This window comes from Loxodonta africana, chromosome 1, assembly GCF_030014295.1.
Source record: "Loxodonta africana isolate mLoxAfr1 chromosome 1, mLoxAfr1.hap2, whole genome shotgun sequence".
In the NCBI taxonomy this organism is placed as follows: domain Eukaryota; kingdom Metazoa; phylum Chordata; class Mammalia; order Proboscidea; family Elephantidae; genus Loxodonta; species Loxodonta africana.
Window position 1 is genome coordinate 9739116 of NC_087342.1, and position 24086 is coordinate 9763201.

Genomic DNA, 24086 nt, shown 5'->3' on the forward strand with positions numbered 1-24086 from the left:
CCTTTTAACTCTAGGCTGCCTCTGAGATGAAAAAAAAAAGTAAGGAAATGCATAAATAAGCCATTGGGGAAGATGAATCTCTTTGGAGGAATGTTCTTTTAGGCAGCAAATTCCATCCATGATTGTTAATTTTAAGGTTGTTCCTTTTTCCACCTGGAAATGCCTGTTCTCTTTACAATCATTGCCTTAATCATCCTCTGTCCTGCATATTGAGGTCCAATTTACTCTTGAACCTTTAACTCTTTATTGCCTCCAATACTTGTGTCTTAGTTATTTAGTGCTGCTGTAACAGAAATGCCACAAATGGGTGGCTTTAACAAACAGAAATTTATTTTCTCACAGTTTAGGAAGAAGTCCAAATTCAGTATGCCAGCATTAGGGGAAGGCTTTCTTTCTCTGCCAGCTCTGGAGGAAGGTCCTTGTGTCTTTTGAGCCTCTGTTTCTGGGTGATCTTCATGTGGTTTGGCATCTTTTTCCCCATCTCTGCTTGCTCACTTGATTGTTTAATCTCTTTTATATTGCAAAAGACATTGACTTAAAACACATGCTATACTAATACTGTCTCATTAACATAACCAAATGGGATTATAACCACAGGTGTAGGGGTTAGGATCTATAACACATATTTTGGGGTGACACAATTCAATTCATAACAACTTGCTATTCAAATGTGTTTCATTTGAAGTTTCTTGTTATGAATTCTTTTTTAAAAATAATATTTTATTGAGTTTTTGGTGAAAGTTTACACTAGCTAGGTTCCACACAAATTGTTCAATGACATTATTACATTTATCACAATCTGTCACTATTCTCTCTTTTTTTAAACAGTTTTGTTATGAGTTCCTAATGACTTTGGTAAGGTACCATACTTAATGTTTACACAAAATGGACTGAGTCATTCTGTCTGGAATTTTGGATTTGGACAAGGTTCTGTTTCAAACTGGAATATTATGTGACTGAAGAAGTCACATAATCTAACACCTTTTAGTACCTTTATTTGACAGATAAGAGCATTGTGGCCAGAGAGATTGTGGTAAGCCCAAGATTCATTAAAAATAAATGTACATTGAGCTCCTCCACGTGCCAGGCACTGTTCTGGACCTTGGGGACACATCAGTGCACAAAACTACAAAGACCTTGACCTGAAGACCCTCCCTTTTGTAGAGCTATGCTCAAGTTGGGAAGATAGACCATATGTAAGTTTACAAATAAATACACTGTCACGTCAAAGACAGTAAATACCATGAAAAAAATACAGCAGGGTATGTGACTTGGGGGTGTTATTTTGGGACAGAGTGATCATGGTCTTTGAGGAAGTGATCTTTGAACTGAGACCTGAATGACAAGAGGAACCAGCCATGTGAGGACGTGGCGGACAAGTGTTCCATGCCCAGAGAACAGGAAGTGCAAAACCTCTGAGGTGGAAACGGACTCGAAGTGTTGCAGAAAGTAAGCCAGTGTGATCTCCAAAATGGGGTGCCCCACCCTGTGGGTTCCAGAGACAATTGCTATGAGTGGTGGAAGAAACTCTTAGAATTTCTTTTTAAATTTATTTTTATCTTATACTTTTTTATTACTATTCTTTTTTATGTTTTGTCCATCACATAATACCAATACAGTGGTATATAAGTAGAATTATTTATAAATCTATGCATACATGTCACGGGGGTGTGTATTAAAAAAATTGTCAGGGTAGATTTTTTAGACCCCTGGGTCAGTGGGCTAAGAGAGGGGAAGCGGATGAAAGGTCCTTGTAGGTCATGCTAAGAGCAGTTTGTTCTCAGTGCAGTGGGAAGGCATTGGAGGATCTTAAGCAAGGGGGTAGAGTGATTTGGGCATCTTTGCTGTTGAGGAGAGGAGGGAGTGGAAGGCAGCAAGACTGGAAGCAGGGAAACCAGTTAAGGAGCTATCATGGCAATCCTGGTGGAAAATCATGACGGTCTGCACTAGGATGTTAGCAATGGAAAGAAGGAAAGGAGCTAGATTCAGGATATCCTTTGGAGGTAGAGTCACAGGGCTCACTTATGGTCTGTATCTGTGTGTGGGAATAAAAAGTAACTACTCCAGGTTTTTGACTTAAGCAACTGGGTGGCCAGTGGTACCATTTAAGGATATGGAGAAGATCGGTGGAGGAACCAGCTGGAGGTGAGGAGCACACGTCAAGAGCTCTGTTATGAATTGTCAAGTTAGAGATGACGAGGAGGCCTCAGGGGAGAAGAAGGTGCTAATGCTGGGTCTCTTGACTCTGCAGTTTATGTTCTTCTTGTTTTTCCATTTGTTTCTAGAGTGATTTCACGGTTTTCTTTTTTTTTTTTTTTAAGTAAATAATTAAATAACAAAGTCATAAATAATCTAGAATCTATAAACAAATATTGAGAGTAAATATTTTTAACCTCCTTTGAGCTGCCGGAAACTTTACTGAAAAGTTTTCAGGATCCCAGAATACCAGCAGTCGCTAGGTTACAAACGTCTGATTGCGTACAACCCATGGTTACGAACCAACCCTATGAAGCCTATTAGATTAAAAATTTAAGGTACGCACAACGGTTAGTAATACCAAACAGGTGCTACTCTGCGACCATCTAAACATTATTATTTCTGTATGATTATGTTAAAGATGTTTTACTGTATCTTAAAGTTTTTTTTTTTTAATGCATGGAAAGGTACACTATATACTAAGACAAACACTTGACTAACTGATGTTAGATATGAACCATACCTAACTGTTCCAACTTATGAACAAATTTGCCTTAAAGACAGACTTAGGAATGGAACTCATCTATAATCTGGGGACTTCTGTATATTTAATTGTGGTCCTGCTGAACGACTATTATGCTTGTCCTCCTCGTAAACACCCTGGTGTCACAGACTGTATCCGTTTTCTATGAGCCCCTTTGTCGGTGGCTTTATATCCCTCCATCCAGAAAGGGTCATGATCTGCAAAGACAGAAATAGTGCTATCATTGTTTTCTAAAAATAAGAGAGTCCAATATAAAAAATGATTTCTTGGCCCCAGTTGGTCCACGTTATCCTAGAGCCTTCCTAAGTCACAGAAAACTGGCAAAGTCACCAAAGATTAATACAGGCAAACTTAGACCTATTCTTTTTTACTTTAATCAGAGTTTCTCAACCTCAGCTCTGTTGACATTTTGGGGGCTGCCCTGTGCATCGTAGGAAGTTTAGCAGCATCCCTGGCCTTTACCTACTAGATGCCAGTAGCACCCTATTCACCAGTGTGACAACCAAAAATATGTCCAGATATTGCCAAATGTCCCCTGGAGAGGAGGATGTAAAATTGTTCCCAGTTGAAGACCACTAACTTGGAGAAAAGAGCCAACCCTGGACATCACTGATCTGTGAGCATCACCTCCATTCCTAAAAAAATACCATAGAGTAGGAAAGGATTGGCTTGACACACTGGAAGAGGACTGGGTAGTGAGTTAAAAGCCACATATGTTTTAGGAAATAGTGTAGGCTATAAAACATCTTTTTAATACAGAGAAATAAGCCTGGGTGATCTAAGGGAAGAAAAGGCTGTAGCTGTGCCTTATCCTAGCTGAAAGAGGCCACCTCTGGGGCTGGACATACATTCTCATCTGGCCAAAACACTGGGTAGAGTTTCTAGGGGTAAAAACCACAGCGGTTACTCTGGCTGACAGTTAGGTGCTTAATAAATGTTTGTTGTACGTATGAATGAAGGGTCTATTTATGAAAAGTATAGAAAGTGCAGGTTACTTCCTGGAGCCCCTTTTGCCCTCTGGTTAGTTAGGCCAGGAGAGTTGTCAGTTTCCTGTGCAGCCGTAGCTCCAAGCCTATCCATGCCCCAAGGGAAGCCAGGGTAGGCACTGAGCCCTGTCAGGAGGTCAGGGAGGGAGGAGCCATAGATGGGAAATCTGGCAGGGCCTGGTGTACAGATCTCCTCCCAGGACTGAGCTCCTCTCTTTTATTTACAGAAAACTTGCCCATCGTGAAAAGCCTGACCTTGCCAGCCCTCTCCCTGCCAATGAAGTTGGTGAGCCTGGAGGAAGCTCAGGCCCGGAACCTGGCTACCAACCACCCTGCTCGGAAGGAAAGGCGGGAGAACAGCCTGCCTGAGATTGTCCCTCCTATGGGCACCCTCTTCCACACCGTCCTTGAGTTGCCAGACAGCAAGTGCGTGACATCCTTTCAAATTGCGGAAATGCTTGAGTAGAGGGGAATAGAAGAGGAAAAGTAGAGTCTCGGGGCCATGATGGTAGAATGGGTTGGGGAGTGTGATCTGGGTTGGGAGTAAAGAAACGTTCTAAAGAAAAGGGAGTCTTCTCCACAACGCTCTCATCAGCAGTTGATGCTTTCACTCACTGTCCCCAAAGTTATCAAGACCTCTTATCTGCCACCAGAGACACCTGGCACCACCAATGATCTATCTCTGATTGATCACTGATGACAGGGGCCAGGAGTCATGACAAGAGTCCCCTACTCCTTAGTTTAGACAAAACAGGCTTGACGTTTTCAAAAGGAAGTTTACTAAAAACAACGTGATCTCTACCTCCCCACCCTCATGTGACATTACGAGAGGCATAGAGATGAATCTCTTGACAGAGGACAAGTTGACAAATAGCACCACTCTAGGCTGAGAGCTTTGGGCAAGCAGCACTTGTGGGCATTCATTCCTGGCCTCGTTTCCTCCTCTCAAACCTGTCAGAGGCCTCCCTCTGCTCTAAAAACAAAGCAAACATCGTTTTCACTTGTAGGATATTTTCTTTCCTCATTTCTCCCTCTTAGTTCCTCCATTGCAACTCTGGTCTCCACCTGTCCCCCACTTGCACCCCAGTGTAGAAGAAGACAGCCACTGAAGCAGGAATCCTAACTCTAGGCGCAGAATAGGTGAAGGAGCTGAAAGGCAATCTTTTCACTGGAGAATGTTATCTCTGCTGTTTAGTCAATAAAGAAGTATGAGTATAGCTGTTTCTGACCTCTCATCAGAGCCCTCCCCAAGATGGCAGGGCTGTTTCCCTTTGAGGAGGGCAGGAAGAGGGTGCCATGTCATGCAGCTGCAGAGGTGCCCCGCACACTGCATGCTATGGGAATGACACACCTGGCGAGGAATCCCTCCATCTCCTGTATGCATGAGTCATGCCTTCTGATGTGACTGAGTCCCACTGCTCCTCCCACTAACCTTGGCGAATAAAACTTCTACCCAGGGATCAGGGAGAAGGGTCTCTCAGAGGGACCACCAAGTATATTTTCTCTGTGCCTTCAATCACGTCAGGGTATACCACACCCAAAGGTAGGTCACCTGGTAAAATACACTCCAAGGGCCAGTGTATGAAATAAACCAGGGCAGGTCTAAAAGAAATAACCAAGCACTGCAAATCTATCCCTGACTGATCATAAAAATATGCTAGGCTTGAAACCTGGATGTTCTATGAAAGCTCCTTGAGCCCTGCAGGGAAAATGTCCTCTGTGGAACCCGTGGGTTGCAGGGTTTCATCCTGGAACTTCATGAATTCCCAAGACTGGACCAACCCAGAGCAGGTCAAGGCCTCTGTAGTGGTCCCTGGTGGCTCCAGGCTCTCTTGCACCCTTCCAACTAGGCTTAACACTTCGTTCCCCACCACCTACTGGAGCAGCCTGCCCGTGATGCACCAGGGAAATGGAGACAAAGCCGGACACACTACCTTCTGTACTTCTCTGCAGTGGCTCTGACCACACTCAGCAGACAGCAGTGCTCCCTAGCCCCGCCTGCCTGTCTTCGCCTCTCATGGGGCCCATCAAAGGCAGAAAAAAGCCAAACTTCTTTTTCAGATCTGCTTTCTCATCCAACGCTTCTTCAGTCCCTTAAAGACTCCACCAGCCCTTTCGTCACCTGTGGATGTCCCAGCAGGGTGGCCACAGTCCAGGGACCATAACAGGACTGTGGTCTTTGGCCTTTAATGGTTACTCCTGCAAAAAAATAAAATAAAAATAAATAGATAAATAATAGGTGTCTTTGAAAACCCAGGTCTAACATGTTTACCAGAATTCCCTCCAAGGAAATTGTGACCTCTGAGTCTTCCACCAATCCCTGGCTCTGCCTGCCCTGCCCCCACCACCGCTTACGATAGCTAATAGCATGCGTCTGCCCCTTGCCTTGGAGAATATGGCCCTTACTCTAATTTATGAAAGCCTAGCTTGGTCATCTAGGGCATTCCAGACAGGGTGAAAGTCAGGGTCAACTTGGATTTTAGAGAGGAATTTCCTGAAATGTCAGAGCCATTCATAACTAAGAATATGATTAAAATATTCTTCCTTAATTTAAAAGTACCACTGAAATTACTAGTTACCAAACTAATTCCTAATGGCTTGGCTCCTTTAGAAGAAAGCTCTCCAGTAAATCAAAGAAGTGGAAGTCAATATTTAACCTGGGACGTTCTGGATCAGACTCCAAATCAAAGCTGAGTAGAAATGGGAGTGTATTTGTGAGAGGACAGAGGCTCTCAGGTAAGAATAACAGTTGTGTTTTATGATGGCCCCCGCCCCCACCACTAGCTGTGCTTCCTAAGTCCTTGTATGATCAAGTCAAACTCAGCCTTAAAAAAGTGAAACTTAGAAATTAATAAGAGGCTCTTTTTTTTTTTAAAATAATTTTAGACTTACAAAAGTAGCACACAGAGAACCGTGTACCCTTCACACTGCTTCTCCTGATGTTAACATCTTAGGTAACTATAGTACAGTTATCAAAGCTGGAAAAATAATATTGATACAATACTATTAACTGATTTATAGATCTTATTCAAATCTCACCAATTGTCCGCTAATGTCCTATTTTTGGTCCAGGATCCAATTCAGAAACCCACATGACATTTAGTCGTCATGTCTCCTTAATCTCCTTCAATCTAGGACAGTTCCTCGGTCTCTCTTTGTCCTTATGACCTTGACACTTCTGAAGAGTACGGACCAGTTATTTTGTAGAATGTCCTCAGTGTGGCTTTGTCTGATATTTTCTCATGATTAGATTGAGGATGTGAATGTTTGCAGCAATACCACAGAAGCAATGTGCCCTTCCCAGGGCATCATATCAGGAGATACATGATGTCAATATCTTATTGGTGGTGATGCTAACTTTGATCATTTGATTAAAGTGGTGTCTACAGGTTTTGCCACTGTAAAGTTATTATTTTTTTCCTTTGTAATTAATAAATATCTCATGGGAGATATTTTGAGATCATTCAGATATCTTGTTTCTCATCATACTTTCATCCATGTACACCCATTCCTCACTTATCGACATGGTTAGGTTCCAAAGACCAAGTCATTACGCAAAAATCAGTGTTATGCAAAAATGGAGGATGACCACATCAGATCACAAAAATGGAGGATGACTACATCATTACATAACTGCCAGATCATCATTACATAACTGCCAAACCACTGCGAATCATGGCCCAGCCAAGTTGACACATTAGCCAACACAGCCAGCATTACTCTTGCCTTGCACCTCAGTGTTCGTTACTGCCAGACCGAACCCAAAGCCTATTGCCATCAAGTCGATTCCGACTCACAGCGACGTACTGCCAGACATACACTGTTAATGTGCAATATAGTCGGATAGTGTATTTTTTACCATTATCATAAATGCGAAATGTCAGATAACGAGATAGTCAATAAGCGAGGACCATTGATGGTTCCTGCCTGCAACAGTTATTACTGTGATGTTGGCCAAATGGTGAATTCCTGTTTCCATTATTCATTCTCCATTTATTAATTGGAATTCTACTGTAAGGAAGAGCTGTCCCATTCTCCCGGGGTCATGATTTTTAAATAGGGATGCTGCACAGTGGGACTTATGTCTGACTAATGAATAGGAATTGATGCAGGCAAGAGTTGAAGGAACCACCATATAATGGGGAGTATAACTAATTTGGCTGGACATTGGGTTAGGAAAGGGAAGACCAAAGAAATCTGCATCAATGTTCTTTAGTGTTACAGATTGAAAGAAAGATAAAATAGGGGCAGTAGTTATAACAAAAAAAAAAATGAGTTGTAAAAGGTAAACGTCCAAACACAATGGGCAAGCTTTGATTGAATCTTGGTTTGAAAAAAAAAAAAAAAAAAAGCTTCAAAATACAATTTTGGGAACAACTGGAGAAAATATAGATATAGACTGGCTATTAGATGGTATTAGGGAGTTGTAAATTTTCTTAGTGTGCTAGTGGTTCTTAGGAGACACATGATAAAGTTTAAGATTTAAGGGTGAAGTGTTAAAATATCAAAACTCACTTTTAAATGGTTCAGCGAAATGTAGGTACGTATATAGATACAGATGTAGATAAACCAAACACACAGCAAAATGTTGACAATTGTTGATACTAGGTGGTAGGTTTAGACGTCTTCACCTTTTCTGAATGTTTGAAATTTTTAACAGTAAAGACTTTGGGGGACAAAAATTTATGCCTATAGGAAAAACGAGAGATAATTTTTTAAAAAATATTTTTCTTGAGCCCAGTGATAATTGTATGGCAAGACTCAGCACAGATACTAGAAATACTCGCATTTGCTTGTGGGAGTAATGAGGGATTCTATAGGGTATTGCGGTTACAATGATTTAGGCTGTAAATTTAGAAAATCCAACTCACCTGGCTTATACGTGAGGGCATTTATTGGCTTCTGTAATTGGACATCCAGATGTAGGGCAGGCTTCAGGAGTGGTTTAATACAGTACTTCTGTCTCCATTCTCAAGTTCCCTCAGCTGTACCCTCTCTGCAGTTCGAATCTACCAGCTGCTCCTTGGAAACTGTATGGGGCAGTTCTACTCTGTTCTGTAGGGTCACTATGAATTAGAATGGAATTTCCATGGCAATGGGTTTGGTTTCTTTTTGTTTTTGTTTTTTCGGTAACCTCTGTGGGTCACCTTCATCCCTAGACTGGCTTCCCTTGCTATGGAAGAATGACTGTAGTAGCTCTAGGCTTTGCCTTTAAATTATCACCCCATATACAGGGTGAAAGAGTATCACTTCTCATGGCTTGCTCCTAAGAAGAGAAACCCTTCTTTTCCGAAAGGCCGCATCAAATTCTCCTCACATCGCAATAATCTTCACAGAGTCATATGGATCAATCCCTACAATTTAAAAGAATGCCTTGGCTTAGGCCTGGGTTCCTGAACCAGTCACCATGGCATGAGGAATGGGATCACCAGTCAGATGCACCCAGGAAGTACAGGGATCTGTGAGAAGGAAGAAGAGAAATGGATTCTGGGCAGGCATCTACCCAAGTGGGGAAGCACATCTTTTGCAAAATGGAAGGATAGTCCAAGTGAAGAGGGCAGATTGCCACAGGCATGGCAGATTAGATACGAATCGAAATTAGGAGCCTGAAAGGAGAATTTGAGGGGAGGAGTACCTGGCAAGAAACTCCTGATTTAACTATAAGATTATGGTTTGCTTAAAGCACATCAAAGAGAGAATTCCAGTCACAGAATCAGTGATACCATGATGCAAGAGGTTCGCCAAGTGACAAAAATCAACGACAAAACAAATGAACAAAAATGAAATAAACAATTTCGACCTTCATATGGTTTTCAAAAGGAGCAAGTCCAAGGTGCCAAATCAAACAGCGGTAAACTCACAGGATACATGGGATGTTCTGGGCCAGGGCTTCTCTGCACCGCCTTCCCTCAGAATCGCCCACAGAGTGGCTCACTCCCACGGAGTTTTGCCTCAGGAGGTCTGTAGCGAGGTCTGAGTATTGGTAAAAAACCAAAACCCAGTGTTGTCGAGTCGATTCCGATTCGCAGCGACCCTATAGGACAGAGTAGAACTGCCCCATGGAGTTTTCAAGGAGCGCCTGGCAGATTCGAACTCCCGACTCTTTGGTTAGCAGCCATAGCACTTAACCACTACGCCACCAGGGTTTCCGAGTATTGGTAGGTTTTTTGTTTTGTTGTGCTTCAAGTGAAAGTTTACAGTTCAAGTTAGTTTCTCATACAAAAATTTATACACACATTGTTACGTGACCCTAGTTGATCTCCCTATAAGGTGACAGCACACTCCTCTTTTCCACCCCAGATTTCCCATGTTCATTCAACCAGCTCCTGTCCTGCTCTGCCTTCGCATCTCGCCTCTGGACAGGAACTACCCAATTAGGCTCAAGTATCTACTTGAGCTGAGAAGAACACTCTTCAGAAGTATCATTTTATGTCTTACAGTCCAGTCTAATCTTTGTCTGAAAAGTTGCCTTCGGGAGTGGTTGTAGATTTGGGCTAACAGAGTCCGGGGGCCATGTCTTCCAGGGTCCCTCTAGTCTCAGTCAGACCATTCAGCCTGGTCTTTTTACAGAATTTGAGTTCTGCACCACTTTTCTTGCTTGGTCAGGGACTCTCTGTTGTGTTCCCTGTCAGGGCAGTCATTGGTTGTGGCCAGGCACTATCTAGTTCTTCTGGTCTCAGGCTGATGGAGTCTCTGGTTTATGTGGCCCTTTCTGTCTCTTGGGCTCATAACTTCCTTGTGTCTTTGCTGTTCTTCATTCTCATTTGCTCCAGGTGGGTTGGGACCAATTGATGCATCTTAGAGGCCGCTTGCTAGTGTTTAAGACCCCAGATGCCACTCACCAAAATGGGATGCAAACATTTTCTTAAAAGACTTTGTTATGCCAGTGGACCTAGATATCCCCTGAAACCATGGTCCTCAGACCCCTGCCCCTGAACTCTGTCTCTCAAAATGTTTGGTTATGTTCAGGAAACTTCATAGCTTCGTTTAGTCCAGCTGTGCTGACTTCTGTACTATGTTTTGTCCTTCCTTTCACCTAAGATAATTCTTGTTTACTATCTAGTTAGTGAATACCCCTCTCCCTCCCTCCCCACACTCGAACCATGAAAGGATGTTTTCTTTTGTGTTTAAACCTTTTCTTGAGTTCTTATAATACTGGTCTCATACAATATTTGTCCTTTTGTGACTAATTTCACTCAGCATAATGCCTTCCAGGTTCCTCGTTGTTATGAGATGTTTCGCGGACTCATCACTGTTCTTTATCATTGCGTAGTATTCCAGTGTGTAAATTTACCATAATTTGTTTATCCATTCATCCACTGATGGGCACCTAGGTTGTTTCCATCTTTTTGATATTGTGAACAGTGCTGCAATGAACAGAGTGTGCATGTATCTCTTCGAGTGATGGCTGTTATTACTCTAGGATATATTCCGAGGAGTGGGATTGCTGGATGGTATGGTACTTCTATTTCAAGCTTTTTAAGGAAGTGTGAAATTAATTTCCAAAGTGGTTGTACCATTTTACATTCCCACCAGCTGTGTATAAGTGCTCCAGTCTCTCTACAACCTCTCCAACATTTATTATTTTGTGTTCTTTGGATTAATGCTAGCCTTGTTGGGGCGAGATGGTATCTCATTGTAGTTTTGATTTGCATTTCTCTAGTGGCTAGTGATCACAAGCATTTCCTCATGTATCTGTTAGCTGCCTGAATGTCTTCTTTGGTGAAGTGCCTGTTCATTTCCTTTGCCCATTTTTTAGTTGAGTTAGTTTATCTTTTTGTTGTTGAGGTTTTGCAGTATCATGTAGATTTTAGAGATTAGACGCAGATCAGATTTGTCGTAGCCAAATTTTTTTTTCCCAGTTTATAGGTTGTCTTTTTACTCTTTTGGTGAAGTCTTTGGCTAAGCAGAAGTGTTCAATTTTTAGGAGCTCCCAATTATCTAGTTTCTCTTCTGGTGTTTGTGCATTGTTAGTAATGTTTTGTATTCTGTTTATGCCATGTATTAGGGCTCCTAGCGTTGTCCCTATTTTTTCTTCCATGATCTTTATTGTTTTAGATATTATATTTAGGTCTTTGATCCATTTTGAATTAGTTTTTGTGCATGGTGTGACATATGGGTCTTGTTTCATTGTTTTGCAGATGGATATCCAGTTATGCCAGCACCATTCGTTAAAGAGACTCTTTTCCCCAGTTAACAGACTTGGGGTCTTAGTCAAATATCAGCTTCTCATAGGTGGATGAATTTACGTCTGGATTCTCAATTCTGTTCTATTGGTCTATGTATCTGTTGTTGTACCAGTACCAGGCTGTTTTGACTATTGTAGTGGTATAACAGGTAGTGTGAGGCCTCCCACTTTGTTCTTCTTCAGGAATATTTATCAGGGGCCTCTTCCCTTTCCATATGAAGTTGGTGATTTCTTTCTCCATCTCATTAAAAATGTTGTTGGAATTTGGATTGGGATTGCTTGTATCTGTAGATTGCTTTGGGTAGAATTGACATCTTCACAATGTTGAGTCTTCCTATCCATGAGCAAGGTATGTTTTTTCCACTTATCTATGTTTTTTTTTTTTTTTTTTATGTCTCTTAGTTTCTTGCAGTTGTGTCTTGTAGTTTTCTTTGTATAGGTCTTTTATGTCTCTGGTTAGATTTATTTCTAAGTATTTTATCTTCTTGGGGGCTATTGTAAATGGTATTGATTTGGTGATTTCCTTTTTGAAGTTCTCTTTGGTGGTGTAGAGGAATCTGACTGACTTTTGTAATTTTATCTTGTATCCTGATGCTTTGCTGAACTCTTCTATTAGTTCCAGTAGTTTTCTTGTGGATTCTTTGGGATTTCCTGTGTATAATATTGTATAATCTGCAAAAAGAGACACTTTTACTTCCCTCTTACCAATTTAGATGCTGTTTATTTCTTTTTCTAGCCTAATTGCTCTGTCTAGGACCTCCAGCACAATGTTGAAAAAAAGTAGTGATAAAAGGTGTCCTTGTCTGGTTCCCGTTCTCAAAGGGAATGCTTTCAGACTCTCTCCATTTAGGATGATGTTGGCTGTTGGCTTTGTATAAATGCCCTTTTTTATGTTGAGGAATTTTCCTTCTATTCCCACTTTGCTGAGAGTTTTTATCATGAATGGGTCTTAAAAAAATGTCTAATGCCTTTTCTGCATCAATTGATAAGATCATGTGGTTCTTGTCTTTTGTTTTATTTATGTGATGGATTACACTGATTGTTATTCTAATGTTGAACCATCCCTGCATACGTGCTATGCATCCCACTTGGTCATGGTGAATTATTTTTTTGATATGTTGTTGAATTCTGTTGGATAGAATTTTGTTGAGGATTTTGGGGTCTATGTTCATGAGGGATATTGGTCTGTAATTTTCTTTTTTTGTGGTATCTTTACCTCATTTTGTATAAGGGTTACGTTGGCTTCATAGAATGAGTTTGGAAGTATTCCATCCTTTTCTATGCTCTGAAATACCTTTAGTAGTAGTGGTTTTAACACTTCTTTGAAAGTTTAGTAGAATTCCCCAGTGAAACCGTCAGGGCCAGGGCTTGTCTTGTTGGGAGTTGTTAATTACCTTTGGAATCTCTTCTTTTGTTATACATTTATTTAGTTGTTCTACCTCTGTTTGTGTTAGTTTAGATAGGTAGTGTGTTTCCAGAAATTTTTCCATTTCCTCTAGGTTTTCAAATTTGTTGGAGCACAATTTTTCATAGTATTCAGTTATGATTCATTTTGATTTCAGTTGGGTCTATTGTGATATTGCCCATCTCATTTCTTATTTGGATTATTTGCTTCCTCTCCTGTTTTTCTTTTGTCAGTTTGGCCAATGGTTTATCGATTTTGTTGATCTTTTCACAGAACCAGCTTTTGGTCTTGTTAACTCTTTCCATTATTTTTCTGTTCTCTTATTTCATTTTATTCTCCCCTAATTTTCATTATTTGCTTTCTTCTGGTGCCCAAGGGCTTCTTTTGCTGCATTCTTTGTATTTGTTCGAATTGTAGGGATAATTCTTTGATTTTGGCCCTTTCTTCTTTTTGGATGTGTGCCTTTATTGCTATAAGTTTACCTCTGAGCACTGCTTTTGCTGTGCCCTAATGGTTCTGGTAGGATGTGTTTTCATTCTCATTAGATTCTGTGAATTTTTTTATTCTGTCCTTAATGTCTTCTATAACCCAGTGGTTTTTGAGCAGGGAGTTGTTAAGTTTCTGTGTGTTTGATTTTTTTTTTTCCTTGCTTTTTTTGTTATTGATTTCTACTTTTATGGCTTTGCGGTCCATAAAATATTAATATATCAATGCTTTGGATTTTGTTAACGCTTGCTTTATGGCCTAATATGTGGTCTATTCTAGAGAATGTTCCATATGCTCTGGGAAAGAAAGTATGCTTGGCTGCTCTTGGGTGGAGTGTTCTGTATATATCTATGAGGTTAAGTTGGTTGATTGTGGCATTTAGATCTTCTGTGCCTTTATTGAGCTTCTTTCCAGATGTTCTGTCTTTCACTGAAAGTGGTGTGTTGAAGCCTCCTACTATTTATTGTGGAGCTGTCTATCTCTCTTTTTAGTGCTGTTAGAGTTTATTTTACATATTTTGGAGCCCTGTTATTGGGTACTTAAATATTTATTACGGTTATATCCTCCTGGTGTATTGACCCTTTAATCATTACATAGTGTCCTTCCTTATCCTTTGTGATGGATTTTACTTTAAAGTCTATTTTTTCAGAGATTAATATTGCCAGTCCTGCTCTTTTTTTTATTTTTGTTTGCCTGATATATTTTTTCTATCCTTTCAGTTTTAGTTTTCTTTAAGTCTAAGGTATGTCTCTTGTAGGCAGCATATAGACAGATCGTGTTTTTTAATCCATTCTGCCACTTTCTGTCTCTTTATTTGTGCATTTAGTCTATTTATATTCAGCGTAATTATTGATCGGTATGAGTTTAGTGCTGTCATTTTGATGTGTTTTTCTTGTGTGTTGTTGACAGTTTCTTTGTTCCACTTCATTTTCTGTGTTGAGTCATTTTTCTTTATGTATTTTATTTTTATCTTCTTCATTGTTGTTATTTTGTATTTGCTGAGTTTTTACATTTTTCTTGTTTTTTATTTTGATGTGTAGGATTGTTAGTTTCCTTTGTGGTTACCTTAATATTTACCCCTATTTTTCTAAGTTTAAACCAATCTTTTATTTCTTTATAACACCTTGACTTCCTGTCCATATGAAAGAGCTATGACTACATTATTTAGTCCCTCTTTTTTGTTTTAATGTTGTCATCTTTTACATATTGACATCTTTGCTTCCCTTGTTTTCAGTGTTTTAGCTTTGATGTGTCTTTGTGACTTCCCTATCTGGGCTGATATCTGGTTGCTCTGTCCTGTGTTGTAGTATTGGGTTGTTATCTGATGTTACTGATTTTCTAACCGGAGGACTCCTTTTTGTATTTCTTGTAATTTTGGTTTGGTTTTTGCAAATTCCCTAACCTTCTGTTTATCTAGAAATGTCCTAATTTCACCATCATATTTGAGAGACAGTTTTGCTGGATATATAATTCTTGGCTGGCAATTTTTTTTCCTTCAAGGCTGTATATATGTCATCCCATTGACTTCTTACCTGCATGGTTTCTGCCGAGTAGTCAGAGCTTAGTCTTATTAACTCTCCTTTGTAGAAGACTTTTCGTTTATCCCTAGCTGCTCTTAAAATTCTCTTTTTATCTTTGGTTTTGGCAAGTTTGATTATAATATGTTTTGGTGACTTTCTTTTGTGATCTATCTTGTGTGGGGTTCGATGAGCATCTTGGACAGATATCTTCTCATCTTTGACAGTATCGGGGAAGTTTTCTGCCAACAAATTTTCAACAATTCTGTCTGTATTTTCTGTCCCTCACCCCCCTTCTCCCCCCATCCTGGCACTCCAATCACTCGTAGGTTATTCCTCTTGGTAGAGTTCTACATAATTCATAGGGTTTCTTCATATTTTTTTTAATTCTTTTATCTGAGTTTTCCTCAAATAAGTTGGTTTCAAGTGCTTTATCACTAATTCTGACTTCCATTGCCTCTATTTTGCTCCTATGACTTCTATTGAGTTGTCTAATTCTGAAATTTTATTGTTAATCTTCTGGATTTCTGTTTGCTGTCTCTCTATGGATTCTAGCAGCCTGTTAAATTTGTCATTATGCTCTTCTATAATCTTCCTAAGTTCCTCTCTTGCTTTGTCTGTGTGCTCCTTGGCATGTTCTGCATTTTGCCTGATCTCCTTCCTGATCTCTTGTAGAGCTTTGTATATTAACCTTTTGTATTCTACCTCTGGTAATTCCAAGCAATTTTCTTCCTCCAGAAGATTTCTTGATTCTTTGTTTTGGGAGCTCACTGAAGCCATCATGGTCTGACTCTTTTTGTGATTTGATATTGACTGTTGTCTCCGAGCCATCAATAAATTATTATATATTTTTATTTTATGTTTGCTTACTGTCTCCTAGCTTGTTGTTTTGATTTGGCCACACACGCAGCTTGAGTGAGCTAGTTTGATTATTGGGACCTTTGAAGCTCTAACGTCCTGTCACCAGGTGGTTAGAGCTGTTACTAGGTATGCGAGTCCAGGAGTTTGCTTTTCTTCTGTGGATTCAGCTGAGGTGTGTAGGTCGTCAGTCACCAAGTGTGTGGGGCAGGCTCTCACCTACAGTCCTAGACTGGCAGGTGTGATTGGTGTAGGCACAGGTATCTGGCTGCAGTAGAGGGTCATGTGCTCAGCAAGGCATGGGGCTGACAGCTGCCCCTGAGTGTCTGGGAGGAAAGCATGTGCCTGTTTCCTAGAGCATGTGGGTGGATTTGCAGCTGTATTTTGGGCACCTAATGCTGTTGGCTGTAAGGACTGGGAGGCACCACTTATTCTTGGACCCCTTCCGTGGGTGGCTAGGTGGTGTGGTTGGAGCCACCAGTCCTCAGGCCCCTGTTGAGGGTAGGTGAGGACCCTGCTTAATAGGCAGAGCGGTGTCAAATGTTGCAAACCTGCCACTCCACCATATACAGTTGAAGTTAGACTTCATGTATATACCCCATTGTACTGTGCTAATTAGGGCCTACGCTGTTGAAGTGGGCCCACACAGGTCTGGTGAAAGGCATTCAACATCCATGGGCCCCTTATGCCTGTGCCTGCCCTGACTTCCTGGCTTAGGGGAGCTGGCAGATTATTTTTTCCTGTTTGTAAATTTGTTCCCTTTCCAAGGCCGGGAAAATGGCTCAGGGCATGTGACAGGCCCTACTTCCGGCCCAGGGGACATGGCAATCTCTGAAGCTGGCCCGGAAGCCAGTGCAGAGCAGGGAGGTGCCAGGTAAATGGGAGAGAGGTTTTCCCCAAAGGGATGTTTTTTGATTCACGTGGTAGGTTAGATGCATGTACTTATCTTTTGCCAATTGAGCGCCACTTCGTGCTGATTCTGGAGGTTTGAGCAGACTCTCCACCACTTGGTCTCTCCCAGTGTGGAAAACGCATCCTGAGTGCCACTGTTTGCCACACCTCTCTCGCCAGCCGATCTGGCCTGCCTGCAGGGTGCCGGTTCCTGTTGGGTCAGGTCTGGCAACTCCGTGGTGCTTCTGAACTGTCTCTCCCTCCCCCTGCCACTGAGTCTGATTCCTTAACTTTGCCTTTGATGTTCAGGGCTCCTAGACTTTCATATATAATTGACTCACTTGTTTTTTTCAGGTCTTTGTTGTAAGAGGGACCACAGGAAGCGTCTGACTACTCTGCCATCTTGGCCTCACCTCTTGGTAGTTTTTTAAAAAGCTCCCCAGGTGATTCTGATATACACCCAGATTCTAAGGTCTTATGAACAAACCAGGAGCCCTGGTGGCACAGTGGTTAAGGTGCTTGGCTGCTAGCCAAAAGGGCTGCGGTTCAAACCCACCAGCTGTTCCGTAGGAGAAAGATGTGACAGCCTGCTTCTGTAAAGATTTACATCCTTGGAAACCCTATAGGGCAATTCTACCTTTAGGTCACTATGAGTCAGAATTGACCCAGTGGCAGTGGGTTTGGGTTTTGGATGAACAAACTAATCAGCTATAGATCACCAAACCAGCTGAAATTTGATGGGATGTAAGGGTGAAAACATAGAATGGTCAGGTCAATAAAAGTGGTTTCCCGTGGCCTTAACTGTTTTCCAAGTGGCCATCTTTTGCCAGAAGAGTATTGACAGAACTCTAGGAATTAAAGACCAGTGGGCCTTATGGTCATAACTCTGGTGGAATCTGTAATTAATGGTAGGCCTGGAACCCTGTAACACAATCCACCGAGGGCAAGGCAGACTGGGCAGTGTAAGTGGGACATGGATCACTATTTGTCAAAGTAAAAACAGAGTATGTTTATGAAAAAGGAGAATCAGTGAGTTAATGTGTTTACATAATTTTTTTTAAATCCTTAAACAAACTCCATAAGTAAGGGCGTTTTGAAAATTGATTGGCCATGAACAGTTCTGGGTTGCTTGTGCAAGAAGGAGGATGAAGGGACATTTAGGAAATTGAATAGACATAAGAAATAAAGAACAAGAAAAATGGGACTCAGTCAACTGAATGAAGATGTGTAAACTTTGGAATCTCCCAGGGACTGGTATTTGAATTGATTCAATTTAAACTTTTTTAATACTATCAAACAGGAAGAGTTCCGGAAACTCTCCACAATGAATTCTTCCGAGCAGAAAAATCCCAAAGCCAGAGGGATAAGTGAAGAGAGGGGACTCATGGATCCAGAGACTAGCGGAAAGCTGGTGGATGCAGCTGTATGAGGCCAACCAAGCCAAGGTCCCAGAGAGAAAAATAGAATGTAGACATAGTCACAGGCCAGGAGGCCCTGAGCTCTTAGTTACTATCCAGGAAAGGGGCCAGGAAACCTTTGGGGACTGTCCCCTAAATCCATAGCTCTGGTGTTCTGCTGTGGTCATCAAGCCCACAAGGCACTGCATCATCAGAAAGGGGGTATGGTACCAAAGGTGAACACTGATGTTCCAAAGACAGAACTGTTGCCCACCCTCTGGGACACTCAGGGTCACTTGGTCACCGCCCCTCAGACAGACACATGAAAACTGGCAGAAGTTCAGAAATTCAATTCCCAGAAACACAAAGGCTAAAAGCTTTTCTCAGAATGAGTGAATAAAGAAAGAGATGCTGGCCAGGTTGTTCTAAGGTAATAAATCAGTTTGTAAACTTGTGAAAACAGTCGACCTTCAAAGAATAAGAATTCTGGCTTAATGGAAGTGAGGAGGCTTGAAGGAAGCCTCTGCCATCTCCACAAGTTTGAGTGAAGACACTGTGTCCTCGCACAGCAGCCCCCCGGTCAGGCATAAGCCCAAAGTTTGGAGGCCAGGGGGCTAATTCAGAGCCTCCAGGAAGGAACAGGATTTGGTGCAAGGAGGAAAAAAAAGGCGCTAAGCTACTAACTGGAAAGTTGGCAGTTCAAATCCACCTAGAGGCACTTCAGAAGAAAGGCCTGGCGATCTGCTTCTGAAAGATAACAGTCACTGAAATCCCTATGCGACCCAGTTCTACTCGGAAACACGTAGGGTCGCCATGAGTCGGAATTAACTTGACGGCAACTGGTTTGGTTTTTAAAAAGAGGGATAAAAGAGCTGTGAGTTACCACTTTGGGTTAGGGCTGACTCTGACTGCTTCTTGTAGAACCATGTCCTCTGTTCCCCTTTGTTGCTGAGCCCTGGCTGATCCTGAATAACAACTATACACAATAGTTCCTTTTTACTGAGCACTTACTCTATTCCAGGCTGGTACGACCTAATCACTTTATGTACGTCACTCATTTAATCCTCCCAGCAGCCCTATTTTTCCTCACTTGCACATGAGAAAACTTAAGCTTTTTAAGGATAAGCTGCTCAACTGAGGTCACACAGCCCCAAGTGGCAGAGTTGGGATTTGAACCCAGAGCTGTGTGAATCTAGAATGGCCTTAAAGGCCACTAGTCCTGGGCTCCTCGTCAGCTTCCAAACTGCTCTCTTCCCCCTCCTGGCAAGCTTAACCCAGAAGGAACCACCTTCCAGCCACTTCAGCCCCCTAAACAAGAGGTGATATTTGTGAAAGTATTTAATACCATGCCTAGGATAATAAATTTTCGCTTATTCAAACCTCACACCCTTCCAGAAACCTGCTAAGACAGCTTACAAATATGCATAGTGTACAGCAGGCAGGGGGTAGGTGCTCACTGAAGGTTTGGCTGGGATCTGCTCCAGCATGAGGTTGGTGGGTAAGATCACTGGGGGAGCAACCAGTCTGAAGATTTTAAGGAGCAGAGCCACACCTGCAGAGAAAGGTAGCGGCGGTTCCCCTGGGCCCTCTCACCTGTTGTACCAGATTGCTGGGTGCTGAGAGATGTGGCCCACAGCCAAGAATCCTGCTCTCTGCCCTGACAAACAGGAGGGTTTGCCTGGAGCCTCAGTGATTCCTCCCATAGAGTCATTGTTGAATGCTTTCTGTGCAATAAAATTGGGCTCAGGACTCCTCACTGATCTATAGCCATTTGACAAAATTGCTATTTACCTTTATCTGTAAAATGTTAATAAAACCTTGATCTACAAATGCTCTGTGTTTATAAGGCCAGTCCCATTAGGAATGTAGGAACATCTGGGATGGGGTGGGAAAATGTTTTCCAAGGGGACAAATTATAAATATTTGAAAAACTTTCCTAAAAAAAAATTTCTCATGTGTACTTACAGCCTGACCTCGTATTCTGAATACTTCACGTGCACTCAGTAGTGATGTTTTCTCTTTTGCTTCTAGTGGAGAAGGCTACTATCCGGCCAGCGAAAAGCATGGACTCGCTGTGCTCAGTGCCCGTGGAAGGTGAGCTTTTATGGTTATTTTCTGAACTGGCTGGGGACTGGAGCTCATACACAGACTTGCCTTTATAAGCTGCTGTGCCTGCTCATCCCCAGTCACAGTCACGTACAATCAACCAATCCCAGATCTCTCCCTGTCCCTTTCTGAACTCAAGGGGTTCATGTGGCCCTTGCAGAACCCCCCTACTGTACCTCAGGGCTAGCCCTAAAAGAGGTTTCCTTCCGGCTGGCCATAACTAGAGAACACGTGTACTTTGCAATCAAACCTGACCCAGATAAAGGGTCAAAACCTGAAAACTAGGGCAGGTGAGTTTTCCCCTTTGGACATAAAGGAAGAACCAAGCATTAGTTTATACCTCAGGGTTTTGTGTCTGCCTAGATGTTTATATGCCATGAATTTCGATGTTTCCCTAGGCATTTGCTTCATAATGCTTGTCAAAGGATCATTTTGGGTTGGTAGATTCATTAATTAATCAGTACATAGATTGAGACCAGCTATGTAGCAGGTAGTCTGCAGGCACCAACTGTGACATCTTTTGTTGGAGTAAGATGTGTGTACAGTTGCATGCGAAGTGACACCTATCACCAACACGGCACCCCGCCACGCTGTGTTCTCACAGGGGTAGCCCTAATAGATGACTCACCTGTACCTCTCACTTCTGTTTTTGTTAAGCAACCAAAAAGTACCATCACAAGTTATAAGGCAAAGGGCTTCCCTGACAGACTGAGACACACCCCCTACCCCGACAGTTATTCCACCACTTCCCAACCCCTGTCCTACAAAACATTTTTCTCCTTAACAAAATGAAGCAGCCTGAAGGAATACAGAAAATCTTTAAAGCGACTTAAGAAAATAATTACAAACTTGTACGATAACCAGTGAGGTCTTTTTTAAGCTGATCTGATAGTTGTAGTGTTTTCTCTCACCTTTATATTCATCCATTAGCTTTGGTTTCAAAACTCCTTGCCCAGATTTTCAAGATTTGATAGTTCAAAACCTAGCTCACCATTTCTGTGGGTGTTGGGCAGGTCATCCAAGCCCTCTGAGCCTCAGTGTGCTCATGAGTTCAAGATCATTACACTTACTTATAGGGTGGGTGTAAGAATTAAACATGATGCTACATAAAATGCCTAGCATAATACTCAGTACTTAGGAGAAAATTGGAAACCCTGGGGGCATGGTTCAGAGCTGCTAACCAAAAAGTTGGCGGTTCAGATCCACCACGCACTCCTTGGAACCCTTCTGGGGCAGTTCTACTCTTTCCTGTAGGGTCACTGTGAGTTGGAATCGACTCGACCGCCACGGGTTTGGTTTTTGGTTTGAATAGAAAATTATTTTCCAGAGGCCTGGCAACTCACTTGTCTTCTTGTCTTCTCCCAGCTCCTTTATTCCCAGAAAGACTTTCTCTTCTTTGTCTTCACTTACTTCTAAGGCAGCCGAGAATTCCTCCACACAGTGATGCTTTCCAGCATTTTGTTCATTCTCACTTCCGGTCTCATCCTCCGAATCCACAGGAAGAAGCCTGGGAAAGGGGGAAAGGTCTAGCTGAGAATGGTATTTGTTTCCTTGCTGAGAAATCAAACCTCTTTCTGGGTCCATCAGCCAGAAAAGACTTCAAACAAGATTCTGGTGTTCTGCCTTTTTCGCCCCCTCCATCAGTTCAGGCAAACATCACAATCTCCCATCTGCCTCTTTACTATTTTCCGATCTACATTTAGCGCTTGGCAAATGACAGCTCTGTTTAGCAATCTTAGCAGCAATTATTTCAGGAAACTGCTCTACCTGCAAAGCTGAAAACTGATCCCATTTGGTACCACAGCCAGCGGTCCTGTCACCCACCATGCCTGTGAGGAAATGCTTCCTCTCTTGTCACCTGAATGTTATGTATCTGCCTTTACTAGAATGATTGTCCCTTTGTTAACAGAGTCCCTGGCTGATGCAAATCGTTAAGCGCTGGACTACCAGCCAAAAGGTCTGTGGTTTGAACTCACCCAGAGTCTCCTAGAAGACAGGCCTGGCAATCTGCTGCCCTGAAAACTCTAAGGAGCAGTTCTACTCTGCACTTGGGGGTCGCCACGAGGGCAGTGGATGGCAACTAACAAAAACAAGGGCAGTGCCCTGGTTAGATGCCCGTACCTTCCAAATATTCAAGCACTGTGTGCCTGCCCTTACTAGAAGGCTGTGCAGTTGCCTGTGCGCCCAGGCTGCTGACCATATGTTTGTTCTTCTTCACTAGGAAAAGAAAACAAAGGAAATTTCAATCGAACAGTTACCACCGGTGGATTTTTCATTCCAGCCACGAAAATGCACTGTACTGGCGCTGGCAGCTCATGTGACCTCAGCAAGCAGGATGGGGAATGGGGCCAGGAGGGGATGCCAGCCGGGGCTCAGGGGGGCTCTGATGTGGGCAGCGACCGGAGCCAGCTGCAGGGGTCTCAGGCCCGGCCCCTGCCCGAGCAGCTGAAAGTGTTCCGGCCTATGGAGGACCCCGAGAGCGAGCAGGCAGCCCCGAAGATGCTGGGGATGTTCTACACCTCCAACGACGGCCCCAGCAAATCCGTCTTCACCAGCAGCCTCTTCCAGATGGAGCCCTCGCCCCGCCACCAGCGCAAGGCCCTGAACATCTCGGAGCCCTTTGCCGTGTCCGTGCCGCTCCGCGTGTCCGCTGTCATCAGCACCAACAGCACCCCATGCAGAACACCCCCCAAGGAGCTGCAGTCTCTTTCCAGCCTAGAAGAGTTTTCTTTCCAGGGGTCAGAGAGTGGAGGTTGGCCTGAAGAGGAGAAGCTACTGGGAGCTGAGGCACCTGCAGGTAAAGTGGGGAAAGAGGCTCTCTTTCCATTGCGTAGATAAAAACCAGACCCAAATGTGCTTCAACAGAGTTTGCAAGGCAGTGTAGTGGGGTGGTTAGGATATGGGCTCTGGGGCCAGGCTGCCTGGGTACAAATCCAGCCTTGGCCATTTTGCTGTATGATCTTCTGCCAGTTAACAGGATGGTTCTGTGCCTCAGTTTCTTAATCTGTAAAATGTAAATATGGATGTTAATAATCTTTCCTTATTCATAAATTTGTTGGAAATACTAAATTAGTGAATACACGTAAAGCTCTCAGTAACGGTGTCTAATACATAGTAAGTGCTCAATAAATGTTATCTGTCAGTTTATTCACTCACTCAGTGAGAAGGAGCAGAGCTGCAGAGCTGGTGTTGCAGACTCAACTCTGCCAGACTCAGTCTTCCCCCATCCATTCATCCTTTGTTTCTGCCTCATATCTGCAGAGAACACAGCTGACCACAGCCTTAGCCTAGCAACCTAGCAATGACAAAGAGCATCTTCCTCCCAATTTCCTTCTATCAATGCAGGAAGGACTCTGATTAGGCCTGCTTGGGTCACGTATCCAACCTTGGACCAATCAATGTTGCCAAACTAGTAGAGTACTGAGATTGGCCAGGCTTAAGACTCTGGACCATCTCTAGAATTAGGATAAGTTCAGCCAAACATGAGCCACATGGAATGGAAACAGGGGGAA

The 24086-nt window shown here is 42.5% G+C and overlaps 1 protein-coding gene across 2 annotated transcripts in view; it reads left to right on the plus strand.

Moving 5' to 3' along the window:
• Positions 1 to 24086, plus strand: part of ARHGAP31 (Rho GTPase activating protein 31) — a 146154-nt gene that overhangs the window by 100723 nt on the left and 21345 nt on the right. The window contains exons 1-5 of one of the 2 annotated variants that reach the window (XM_064284860.1): positions 1295 to 1449; positions 3954 to 4152; positions 6338 to 6462; positions 20500 to 20562; positions 22796 to 23371. In XM_064284860.1, the coding sequence (XP_064140930.1) occupies positions 4004 to 4152; positions 6338 to 6462; positions 20500 to 20562; positions 22796 to 23371 (913 nt within the window). In that variant the 5' untranslated portion in view covers positions 1295 to 1449; positions 3954 to 4003. Of the gene's footprint in view, positions 1 to 1294; positions 1450 to 3953; positions 4153 to 6337; positions 6463 to 20499; positions 20563 to 22795; positions 23372 to 24086 lie in introns of those variants that run through there. The other variant, XM_003412981.4, reaches the window with a different exon arrangement.